Below are 12,419 nucleotides of genomic sequence, written 5' to 3' on the forward strand. Positions count from 1 at the left end.
GAAGAAGAGAAAATAAAAACGAGAACAGAGGGCGGGAGCACGTGGAATGGGGGCCGGTATTTTTTCTCGGGGTGTGGTTTCAGCTCAGTGGCTGGGTGACCATGGAGGTTTGGAATGTGGTTTGACAGCGGGTGGGGTAGAGTGGGAGGACCGGCCAAAGGCAAGAAGCAAGGACATTAGCCAAGGGGCCCGAAGCCTGGGGCCACCGACAGGTTAGCCGGAACGGAGGCCTGTGGCGGCAAACGTAACTGGGCCTCCACTCGACATTAGGGCATTGGTTCCCAAGGCGCCTGGTGTTGAGGAGCCTTGGAAGGGGTGAGTGGAGAGAACAGAGAAACTGGGGGAGAGGGGTGGGGACAACATGGCCAAGTCTCCTGATCTGTAAAATGGGGCTGCTGTGACGGCACGGCCCGCTCCATCCAAACTGAGGCTATTTAGGCAAGGGACGTTGTCTCTCTGAGCCTTGGTGTGCCCATCTGTTAAATGGGCTTAACTCTCTCTCCCTCCGAGGGTGCTGTTGGGAGGATGAAGTGGGTTAGCGCACCTGAAGCTCCTGGCATAGTGCTCTGTGAGTGGAAGCCACGATTATCCCACTGGGTGCTGAGGAAGCTTTAGGCTGGCTCTTGCCACCTGCCTAGCACCCAAGATATTTGCTGATGGAGTCCCTTGCAGAAGACCCTCTGGGGAGCCCCCGGGCCCACTGCCACTCCTCTCTGGTGAGCGCAGGTCCCTGCTCAGACCACGAAGTGGAGGGTGTAGGTGAGCTGGTGGCCGTTGTCCCAGGCATACAGCACCCTCTCCTTGGGGTTGTAGTCAATCTGGGTGGTGTAGGCGTGTTCATTGAGGAAGGGCAGCTGAGGGCGGGCGTCCGTGCCGGTGTGCGTGTCGAAGGCGTAGGCCACCTGGCCTTCCCGCTGGTTGTACGTGTCCACCGCGTACAGGATGCCGCACACCAGGAAGCAGTTCCCGTAGGAGTTCCGCCGCAGCCGCGTCTTCCACGTGGTGTCGCGGTGCACGGAGAGGTCGCCGGGGTCCAGGCGGCTCAGCACGATCACCTCGGGCTGGGCGCTGTCGCGGTCATCCACTGCGGGGTAGATGACCCACAGGCCGCTCTCGTCCACGGCGAAGTCGATGTCCGAGTGGCCGCGCCACTTCCAGGGCGTGGTGTCCTCGTACACCGCATCGGGCAGCAGCGCCCAGGAGGCCACGAAGCGCTGGCGCAGGTCGTACTTGATGATGTTCTTGGTGAAGGCGCGGTTGTAGTAGAAGGCGCCCTGGTACACCACGTGGCCGGTGCCTATCCAGTTGTAGGGCAGCTTGTACATGTTACTCCAGCGGCCTGCGTGGGGAGAGCGCCTGGTCACACCAGAGCCTCCCTGGCAACCCCCAGCCCACCCAGAGGCCAGGGAGGCCACCCAGGACTCTCAAGTGGCCCAGGGAGCCACGGATACTAGTGTGCTATGGGCCTGAAGCTGGGCCGATCATCTTATCTGTTCACAGTCCCATGAAGGGGGAACTTGATGATCCCAACTGCCAAAGGAAGAAACAGATTCAGAGAGTTCAAGGTCACCCAGTATGGAATGGCACAGCCAGGAATTAGAAACAGGCTGACACCAGCCCCTATGCTTTGTCCCATGCTGTTCCTTCTGTCTGGACTGCCGTTCACCATCTGCTATCTGCCTGGGGAATATGTCCTTATCTTTCAGAGCCCTTGGCCAATGTTACCTTCTCCAGGAAGCCTTCTCTAACCACCCTTGCTTGAGTGAGGGCCTGTCCTCTGGCCTCCCATAACCCTTTGTCCTGGCACTTTGCACTGGCTTCCTCCACACCAGCCTGTGAGCCCCTTGAGGCAAAGACGAGGTCAGTTAGATCTGGCAGAGGAAGGCTTAAGCTGTTCCAGGTCGTACCCTGTGACCCCACAGCTCTCAGGGTGAGTCCAGACTTTTTCACGTGGCTCAGAAGGGCTGCCTCAGCCCACCCTCTCATTACACTCCCCCTACCTCCTTTCTGTGCCACCGTGCTTCCTCTCATTGCCAGGCCTTCGCACACACTGGGCCTTCTGCCTGGAACTCCTTTCCCTTCTGCATGGCTTACTCATGCTTTTCCTCCAGGGCTCAGCTCAGCATCACCTCCCTTGGGAAGTCTCCCTGATCTCCAGGCTGGGTTCTCAAGCCCCCTAAGCTCTCCCTCTAACATTATGCTGAAATTGTTTCTTTAAGTCTCTGCCTCCCAAATAATACCCTGCGTATCTGGAGGGTGGTTCATGTCTAAATGACCCCTTTTCCCAACTATGCCCCAGATCTGATAAGCAGAATTCTGCCCTTCCCTGCCCAGACCTGCAGCTCCTCTAAGGCCTGGGGCCCTGCTCACCTGTGAAACAGGGTGATAACCCCCACCTCCTGGAGTTATGAAGATAATAGAAGCTGACTCACACAGGGTGATTAGCACATAATAAGCACTAGTGGAAACTGTAAGTTTTGTTTCCCTTGACAGTAAGTGGCACTCGTGAGGGCAGGACCACATCCATCTTGTTTGCTGGGGCATTCCAGCTTCTGGCACAGAACCAGCATGGAGGGGGTGCCCTCAGACTCCCCTCCTTGGGGTGGCTGGCCATTCGGAGCTAGGCCAGGCTGGGGAAGTCTGGATCACAGGAAACCACAAAGCAAGGAGGACAAAGTCTCCAAGGGGGACCCTCCCCAGGCCATCCACACCCTGTCCTGCTCCCATCTCTGGGGTCCCCGACCTTGCTTGAAGTTTTCCAGGTTGCGGAACTCCACCAGGCTGTTCCCATAGTAGTAGTTGGTGATGTAGATCCTGTCATCCCGAGCGGCGGGGTCCTTCATCCAGGCTCCCTCATGGCGCCCATAGCTGTGGTGCCTCACGGGGGGGTCCACGGCCCGGAGGGTGCCCTCACAGCTGGCCTCGCTGCCTGTGGGGAGCAAGAGGAGCAGCATTTGGACAATCCCGGGGACACTCTCTGGGTCTAACTTAAATCCCTTCTGATGTTTTGTTTGTAGCCTTTTGTTTTTTCCTTCACGATCAAAGCAATGTCTGATCATTGTCAACAAACAAACAAGCAAAACCCAAAAACCAAGAGAAAAAAACACGGAACATCAGAAAAGGAGAATGGAGAAAATAAAAATCATTCAAAGTTCCATTATCCAAAGGTTTTTAGTATGCTGAATTTCCTTCCTCTTCTTTGCATGTACAGTCATGAAGACATACTTTTAAAAACCCTGGTTCTTCTGAATATACAGTGTGGAGTACCCTGTTTTTTCCCTTCACTGAGCAATTCTCACATCATTAAGTGGCCTTTTAATGATGTGATTTCAAGGTTCTACCAGGCCACCAGACAGCTGTGCCCTCGAATTTCTTTAGCCAATTCCCTTGGTGTTAGACCTTTAGATTATTTCCCGTTTTTTGACATTAGAAATAGGCCGCGAGGAAACCAGTTAAGTTGCAGCTGTTGTCCACATTGCTGATGAATCCTGAGGAAAGATTCCTAGAAATGGGGTGTGCTTGGACCGAAGGAGGGGATGGCTGTAAGGCTTGCTAGTACGGGTAGCCAGGATGCCCTTGAGAAGGATGGGCTCGATGACTTAATGAGGAGGAGTCTATTGAAAGGCACAAGCCAAAATCACAAATGTGGACATAAAAACAGGGTCAGAGACTGGGCAGAAGAAATAAAGTGAAAGTACTTGTTGGATTTGATGATGGGATTCTAGGTGATGTTTAAAGAAGAATTTCTTGAAAATACTACCTGTTTTACTATAAATGTCCTCAAACTTTTTCTGTAAAGGATCAGATAGTAAACATTTTAGGTTTTCCAAACCACATACTTTTGCCCCATATATATCTATTTTACAACCCATTAGAAATGTAAAAACAGCCTAAGGGCTGTACGAAAGCAGGCCGAAGGCTGGATTTGGCCCACGGGCTGTAGTTTGCTAACCCCTGTGAGGCTTACTCACCGTGGCTGGGGACTTCTGAGCGTGAAGGTGACTCAGTGGGCAGGGGACTGGTGGTGGGCATGGGGGTGGGAGTGGCTGCCGGGTTTGAGGAGGGCGTGCCAGGGGCCAAGTCCGCTCCATCTGAGACCCCGGCTTCGGCCTCCTCATGTTCTGCCGAGTTGGGCTCGGGTGGTCTGCCCTCTACCCTGGGCGGCAGCTGTTCCAGCCAGGAAGTGCCCTTGAGGGCATTGTCTGTGGAGAGAAGACCCTGAGCTCACATCCCAGCAGCACCCAAGGTTTCCCCCAGGCCCACCACGCTCCCAGATCTGGGGCTAGGGCGGAGTGGAGAGGGTAGGCCCTGGGGAGCGAAAGGCCTCGAGAAGTGGGCTTCATGGTCAGCAGACCAGCTCTGAGTCCCCTCCTCAGCTGAGTGGCCTCGTCCAAATCCCTTGCCTCAGTGGGCCTCCGCTTCCCCTTCTGTGCAATGACAATCGTGAGGCCCACTGCATTAGGCCGTCATGTCGACTGGAGGAAAACGTATACAAAACATTCCCACAGATTCTGGTAAATATGAGGTGCCAAATATGACTCCCCTTTCCCTCCTAAGTGTCAAACACCTTGTACCCAGTCTTTCATGGCCTAGATTCAGTTCCGGGATGCAGAAACCCTTCTCCCATTTTGCGGACTTTCTCCTGGTCTTTTCCCTTAGAAACCATCCCCTAGCTTCTCTTGCTCAGCATCTGACACTTCAGGTCGGAGGAGCAGATGCAGCCAGCTTCTCATTACCTGTGGACGCCAGCTCTGTCTCTCTCTGTCCCCTCACCTCCCAATGTCTCAGGTTTTCTGGCACCCCCTCCCCCTCTTCTCCCACACCTGCTGGCATGGGGCTTTGCTCACAGGACTCTTAGCTCCCATGATATCTGGTTTGGTGCCATCTAGGTCATCCCTGATCCACACATTTCTCTGGGTTGGGATGAATGGGACCTGCGTAGGGAAAGTAGGAAGACTCAATGCCACACAGCAAGGGACAAAGACTTCTCAGTTCAAGTGACTGAGCCGTGAAGGGGTCTAAGGCAGGCTTTGCAGCCTGCTGAGCTGGGTTCCAGTCCCACCAACTCTCCGTGAAACATGGAACCAATCACTTCACCTCTCTGAGCTTGTTTCTTCACCCGGATCAGGTGTGATACTATGTGAAAGTACTCAGAACACTATGATGCCAGGGACAGAGGAATGCTGTTGTTACTGTGATGGCGTGGCCCGAGGCCCCTTGACTCCAGTAGAGTGACCTGATTTCTTCCTGTACTTTCCCTGCTGGGTTTCCTCTTTGCACAAAGGTTTCGCCAGGCCCCGCTGTGGGGCAGCTCCTGGGGGCTCTCAGGGATGAGGGCACACCCTCTGGTCAGGGTTGTGGATCTCAGGCGCAGCTTGCCAGGGCAGGGGGCTTGTTCCCACAGGCCTTGCTGGCACAGTCAGATGCCTGCAGCTGTTCTTGGGCAGTGTCCCAGCCAGGGGTCAGAGGCTTTGTGCTGTAGTCAGGCTGAGCTGGCAGGACTCAGGGCCAGCAGCTGGCACCAGGGGTGAGAGAAGAGGCCCCTGAGCTCTGGGACCAAGAATTGAGGGGGCTCTTAAAGGAGACGAGTCCCTCACAGTTCCACTTCCCAGCCTCCTTGGACATGGGCTGGGCAGAGGGCCTCACAGGAGGAGGTGGTCAGCAGGACCCAGGAAAGGTGCTGAGCAGGCTTGGGACATCTCTCAGGGACATGGGAGGAAAGCAGGCGTCTGGGGAGGTGTCAGAGGAAGAATTAGGAGCCACACTAGTGAGGATGGCCCAGAAATCTGGATACTACTGGAACTGTGGTCTCGTTTCTTGGTTAATTACTTTGTTGCCCTTCACTGTGACCCAGCAGGGGGCTGTGAGAGATTACAGGTGTCTGTGAGCTCTCCTTTGGGGAGATAGGAAGTGGGAGGTACTGGAGAGGCCATTTATCCCAAGGCCAGCATAGAAACGTGAGGTCCCCCAAAGGCCCCATGTCACTTGCCAGCACCCTGGCCTGGCAGCGGCCCCTACATTGTCCTGCCCCACCTGTGGCAACTGCCTGGTCATGGATATGGTTTTTCCCACAAGACTGTGAGCTCCGAGTTAGGCAGAATCTCTGAGAGATACGGCAGGTACATGGTGGACCTCTTCGAATAAAGGAGGAAAACTCCAGCGAGGGTGGAGACGGCTGTGAATACTGGAAAGGAACTGAGCAGTCTGTTGTGTTGATTATATCATGTCAGCCCCAATAACCCCGTGAGGGGTAATTATCCCATTGTGTGCATGAGCAAAGGGTGCTGCAGTCAACCAGTGGAGCTGAAATCTGTGGCTGACTGACTATAGCGAAGACCCTGGGTCCCTGTGGGGGATCCTTGGGGTGTGGCCATCCCTCAGCAAGTCCCCACTCCCCAAAGTTCTAATCCCCCTCCAACTCACCAGCCTCGGTCACCTCCTTCCTGCTCGCCTTGTAGTAGGTGATGCCTCGGATCACCGCCTGCTGCTGGGCCAGGGCTCGGGGCTTGGCTGTGGGCTGGAGGAATCGGCCCTGGCCGCCCTCCTTCCTCAGCTTCTCCACCTTCAGCAGCTTCTCCTTAGGAGGTTTGGGGAGGGCCCTGTCTACAAAGCTCTTCTGCACGCTGCCATATTTGTTGCTGTCTCTGCCTTTCCCTCCAGCGGTGTCCTGGGAGAGAAGGGAAGTCTCAGACCTGGGGGCTGGTTAGAAAGGATGTTGTGGGCGGGGGGTCATGGAAGCTCAGCAAGTGGGGGCTGGACATGATCCTGTTGCTCCAGACCCTATGTCCTAGGTGCTCCTGAAGGCACAGCTTTCCTTCCGTAGTGGCTACATCCATGACTGGGGTATGCCTCAGTTTCCCCACTCAGCTCTCTAGCTCCCTTGCAGGCTCGAAGGCCAGGCTGCTTGGTCAGATTCCTCTCCTATTTCTGAACTCCTGCATAATCCCCAAAGGGGGTTGACTATAATGGTCAGCTCCCTGGGGAGATAGCTGACCACCAGGTCGGCTTCTCATCCCTGTCTCTCTCACTGCTTGAGATTTATTTCTGGGCAGAGGAGAGGTTCTCAGGCCTCTGGGCAGGGTGACCAACTCGTTCCACTGTGCCCTAACTTTCTCAGTTTTAGCACTGAAGTTCCCACATCCTGAGAAACACTCCAGTCCCCGGCCAACTGGGATGTTTGGTCACCAGGGCATTGCCCTTAGGGTGTGCAGTTTCTAACACATTGTGAATTTTGTTACTTTCATTTCCTTTTAAATGCCTCTGATGCTGGCTTGGCACAAGAACACAGGGCCTGTGACATCAACCATTGTTAGGCAGAATCTCCAGGAGATACAGCAAGTACAGTATCTAGACCTCCACAGGGTTCATTCGTGCCTGTGGCCCTGGCACAGGAAGGAGCAGGAAGCCAGCTCTGGGCCAAGGCACTAGCGGCATCTAGGCGGTCCCAGTTGCAGACGCAAATGGTGTCATCATCACAATGTCAGCACAGGAGGCTGACGGGTGGAGACGAGCACGGGCTTGGCAGGCTCAGCACCCTGGTTCCGGTCCCAGCGCACACACCCTCTCCCTACATGACCTCACTCCAGGTCTTGTCATCTTCCAAGTGGGCGATGATCATTGGTCCTCGCAGGTGGTTATGGGATGAACTCAGATAATGTCTGTGAGGAAGTCAGGTCCAGAGCGGGATCCTACAACGCCAGCTCCCTTCATCCCCCACTCACCCAAAAACAAGGCTGCTATGGACAGTGGTGAGGTTGTGTCCTGCACGTGGGAGACTAGCCGACGGGCACGCATGGGGCTGAAACTTAGTCTTACTCCATTTGCCAAGCCACACACCCTGGTGTGTGTCTATCACAGGAAGGAGCCTTTGCACAGTTTATCTAATTTATCTGCCCAGAGGGTGAGCCTTTCCTGCAATTTGCCCAGGAGAGGGCCTTTGTCAACTTTGCATGGTGTGTTACATGTCCAGGGTGGCTCTGCCTGGTGACAAAACCTCTGCTCGCTTTGTGGTCTGACTTTGAACATGGAATGTCTGGAGGTTCGCTGCTGTTCTCCCCCGACCAGGTTGGGTTCGAGGAAGTGGCATTCGTCTGCAGGGGTCCCCGAGGCATTGCCTATCTACCCCCGAGCAGGCCTGACCCAGGCAGGGGTGCGGTGACAGCAGGGGAGGCTCGAAGTGGTTTGCTGCAGCAGACTCGGTCTCCCAGGGCCAGGTGGGGAGGGTCATCTCCACGGCCTTGTTCCCACTAGTTTGGAAACGTGAATGACAACACTGCCAGATGCCTGCTCAGGGACAGACCCCTTGGCTGGATCCCCATGTCTGTCCCCAGCTCACCTTGCTAATTGTGCTCACGGCACAGCAGACACCCTCTGCCACCCGCCTTGCCACAGACTCTCCAGCTGTGCCAGCCCTCAGCCCCGTCCTACACCCTAAACCCCGCCCAGCTGGCCCTCAGGGCTGAGGTCCTCCCACACTGTGCTGCCAGGCCCACCCACCTTCTGGCCTCATACTCAGAACCACGGCCTCACCTGAGCCTTGCTACCAGGGCCGGTGGCGGGGGCGGCGGCAGGAGCTGCATCCTTCTGCAGCAGCTGGAGGCCCAGGCTGGAGAGCTCCTTCTTGATGCTCATCATGATGGCCGACTGGTTCTCATAGCGCTTCAGCTGCTCACTGAAGTGGCGCATGCTCTCCCTCACAGCCTCGTTCCCCTGGCTCAGGTTGGCCCTGATGCTCTGTGGGGGTGGGGCTCGAGGTCTTTCCAGCCTCTGCTGACTGCTTCCCCCACTCCCAACCCCTGTCTTGTGGGGGACACCCCAGCTTCTCCCATCAGGCTTTGCTTTCCTGAATAGGGCCCAGGGGTGCAGCCAGGGGCAGCACCAATGAGCATGGGTGGAATAAAGCATGCTGCTAAGAGATCCTGTAGGTATTAATTTTTTATTTAAAAAGTGAATGAATGAAAAAAATAGATTCTATGTTCATAGTTCTAAATTGAAAAGAAACTAATGGGTATAAAAAATATGTTTTCCTCCCACCTTTGTTTGTCAGTGCCAACAATTGTGATGGGTTTCTTTCTGTCTTCCTTCCTTCCTTCCTTCCTTCCTTCCTTCCTTCCTTCCTTCCTTCCTTCCTTCCTTCCTTCCTCCCTCCCTCCCTCCCTCCCTCTCTCCCTCCCTCTCTCCCTCCCTGCCTTCCTTCCTTTCACGCTTTGCTTTTCCACTCGAGCCTGTTTGGGGAACTCTTCCATATCTGTACGTACAGTGCTCCCTATTCCTTTTACTGGCCATGCCATTGCGTAGTTAGCCAGTTCCTATGAAGCCATCATTTAAGTTGCTACCAATCTTTTACTACTTTAAAATTACATTTTAACTTCACAAGTGATACACAAATACCTTATTTTAATCAAACGCCCAAACAGTGAAACTCTCTGGGGTTTTGTCATGGGTGAGACTGAGCCCTCCTGGCCCCCAAGTCTCCGGCTTCTCTACAGGGTGGTGTTGGCACCTCCCACAGCTCTGAGACCTGTCTTTCCTCCTGGGATTGTTCTCCTCCCCAGGCCTGTCTCTCTCTTGCAAGGGACCCTGCCTGGCTTTAGCAGACTCCAGCCACCCTCCTACTGCCCCCCAATCTACTCTTGGTTCCAAAACCCCCTGGAAACAGATGGACCGCTCAGAGCCACCGTGCTCCTCTCTGTGGATCCGGCATCCCAGAGATCCCCATTGCTGGGCCTTGTCCATTGGGCAGGACTCAGGAAAGCTGGGTGGCCTGATATCATCCCCAGGTCCCCAAAGCCCCAGCAGGTCTGCAGTATGCATGGAATTCCTTTGTCTGAAACTACTTCTCAGCTAAAGCAGGGGAGACTAGAGTCAGATGCAAGAAGCGCCTCTTTGCTGCGAAGTCCTGGAGCATCAGGATTATGAGTTCAGAATTTCATTGACAGAAACTTTTACAGAGGAGAAAATAACCTGAAAGTGCTGTATGTTCGGTCAGCCCTGGGCGTGAAGCGATTCGGGGACCAAGAGGCAGCAGGTAGGAGTTGGACGGAGCTGGGTTCAAATCCTTCCTCTCCACTTCCTGGCTAGGTAACTTTGAGCTAATAACTTTACCTCTCTGAGCCTCAGTTTCCTTGCCTGTAAAATGAGGATCTTTATCATAATAACGACTAAATATCAGGGTGACTGTGAGAACCAGAAAGGCTAAGGAACGAGAAAGTACGTTCTAAACTAGATCATAGGGAAGACAGAAGGCAAACTGTATAAGGCAGGTTTCTCAATCTCAGCACTGCTGACATTTGCCAGACGCTTGTGTGTTGTGGGGGCCTGAGCTGGGTGCTGTAGGATGTTTAGCAGCATCCCTGGCTTCTACCCACTAGAAGCCGATAGCATCCACCACCCACCTCCCCAAATGGTGATAACCAAAAATGTCTCCAGATAGTGCCAACTGTTTCCTGGGGCACAAAATCACCTCTGATTGAAGCTGTTCTCTCCACCTTCTCCAAGGTTAGCAAAAACTTTTTTTTTTTCCTTCATAGAATTATTACTTAGTGAACAGAAGCAAAGCACAGATAAGGCAAAACAGAAGATAATTTAAAAATCATTGCTTCGTGGCTGTGGAAATGGTTTCTGATCTGTTCCTGACCCAGCAGACGTGGCCACTGGATTGTCTGGCTCATAGTTACATGAAATAAATTAATAAAGGTCAAAGGATAACTGCAGAGCTGGCAAGAGGACAGCTTGGCACGTACTAAGTACACAGGGAACACTGGAGCACAGTAGAAAGTCAGCCATTGTCACCTTCCTCCCATGCTGGCACGGGCCTGGTACACAGTAGATATTCGTCAAATACTTTTTGAATCACTAAAGCCACTGTGACCCCGACTTTGGGGTTAATAAGGGGTTAATCTCCCACCCTGGGGCACAGGATGCCCAGGTGCCCCCTCCCTCTGGAAAGGAAGCTGGGAAAGGAAGCCCCCACACCCGCCCCTGGCAGCCGCACGTCCCAGGCTCCCAGCGGAGTCCGGATGCAGGAAACAGGCGGTCACGCTGTGCCAGCAGAGACGCAAACCTCAAACCGGAAGCCTGGACCCCCACGCTCGCCCAACTCTGTCCCTGTCCTCAAGGGGCAGTCCCAGCTGCCTGCTCAGCTCTCCAGTACAACTGCCCTGACCAGGAGAAGACACTCAGCACCTATGCCTCCAGCATCCATGGGTACTGGGACAGCCGTGCTGCCTTGAGCCTGGTCCCAGGGGGTTTGGCCAGTCCTGCACCATGCTACACCAGAGGGCATCACTCACACGGTACTATGAGAATGGTGGCCCCAGAGTTGTGCAATATTTAGGGTCTGGTCTTGGAGAACTGAGGCCAACTGCCAGGTCCAGCCCCGCTCCACACTCTTCACACAACCAGCAGGTGCCTCGGTTTCTCTACCCAGCTTCCCGGCTTCCTGCAGGCCCTCAAGGCCCCATCAGACCTCTTCCCCACAGTCTGGACTCTGGGGCTTGCATCTCCCTCTCCTGGCTCCCTGCTCTAGTCCAGCTTTCAACAGCCACCAGGGTCAAGACAGAATTGCCTGGGCCACTTCAGACACTGCCCTTGGCCGCCAGCAGCGTAACAGCCTGGCCTCTGGCCTGCGTGCCCTGCCCTTACCTCTTCCAGCGTGTTCATCTGGGAGGCCACCTTGTGGACGTAGGCATGCACTTTCATCAGGTCCATGCTGTACAAGGCGCCCTCCAGGAGATCCACCATGGACTGCAGCTGCCCAGGGAAGGGTGAGGGTTAGGGAAAAGGCAGAGCACAGGGCCTGGCACTAAGGGCACTAAAAGCAACAGATTCCATCTTTTAAGCACTTGCCATGTGGCAGGCACTGTGCCAGGGGCTTTAACGAGCTACTTCACTTAATTCTCACAACCCCCTGAGGTAAGTAGTGGACACCAGAGGTGCTCCATCCATACCCCCCGGGGTCCCTCCTACTGTTCCTGTTGGCCAACCCTGACTTCCACGTGTCTCCCTCTAACGATCTGCGTCTGTAACTTCCTTCAAAGAGACACTTTGGTCTACGGCCATGCCACCCTGAACACTCCCAATCCCGTCTGATCTTGGAAACTAAGCAGGGTCGAGCCTGGTTAGTATTTGGATGGGAGACCACCTAGGAAGATGGGGTGCCGTAAGCGTAAAAAAAAAGAAAAAAAAAAAAGCCACTTGTCGCTGGGAGTATACGTGTTCCTACATGGCCATTAGGAAATGTCTGACCGGTGTGGGCATCCGAACGCCAGCCCCAGTGGGACAATTAAGCTGTCATTCACACTCCAGTGTCCCCTGGGGCTGAGGCTGACACCTGGCCTGAGACCACAGCCCTGCTGGGCTTCCTTTCCTTCCCCCCATGTCTCCCAGTTCGGTACCAGTTTCTCCTGGGAGCACTTCTG

At 54.5% G+C, this 12,419-nt stretch overlaps 1 protein-coding gene and 1 pseudogene across 1 annotated transcript in view; one reads left to right on the forward strand and one right to left on the reverse strand.

Annotated features, from left to right (window-relative positions):
• Nucleotides 1–39: 39 nt before the first annotated feature.
• LOC105294866 (olfactomedin-like protein 2A) overlaps nt 40–12,419 on the reverse strand; it is a 17,051-nt gene continuing 4,671 nt past the window's right edge. Inside the window, exons 2-7 of the mRNA XM_011364301.2 lie at nt 11,644–11,751; nt 8,530–8,733; nt 6,424–6,667; nt 3,972–4,202; nt 2,744–2,929; nt 40–1,339 (exon numbers count right to left, since the gene is read on the reverse strand). Of these exons, the coding sequence (XP_011362603.1) occupies nt 735–1,339; nt 2,744–2,929; nt 3,972–4,202; nt 6,424–6,667; nt 8,530–8,733; nt 11,644–11,751 (1,578 nt within the window). The 3' untranslated portion in view covers nt 40–734. The remainder of the gene's footprint in view (nt 1,340–2,743; nt 2,930–3,971; nt 4,203–6,423; nt 6,668–8,529; nt 8,734–11,643; nt 11,752–12,419) is intronic.
• LOC111742512 lies at nt 12,049–12,167 on the forward strand (annotated as a pseudogene).

The sequence above is a fragment of the Pteropus vampyrus genome, unplaced genomic scaffold (genome assembly GCF_000151845.1).
Source record: "Pteropus vampyrus isolate Shadow unplaced genomic scaffold, Pvam_2.0 Scaffold95, whole genome shotgun sequence".
NCBI classification, from domain to species: domain Eukaryota; kingdom Metazoa; phylum Chordata; class Mammalia; order Chiroptera; family Pteropodidae; genus Pteropus; species Pteropus vampyrus.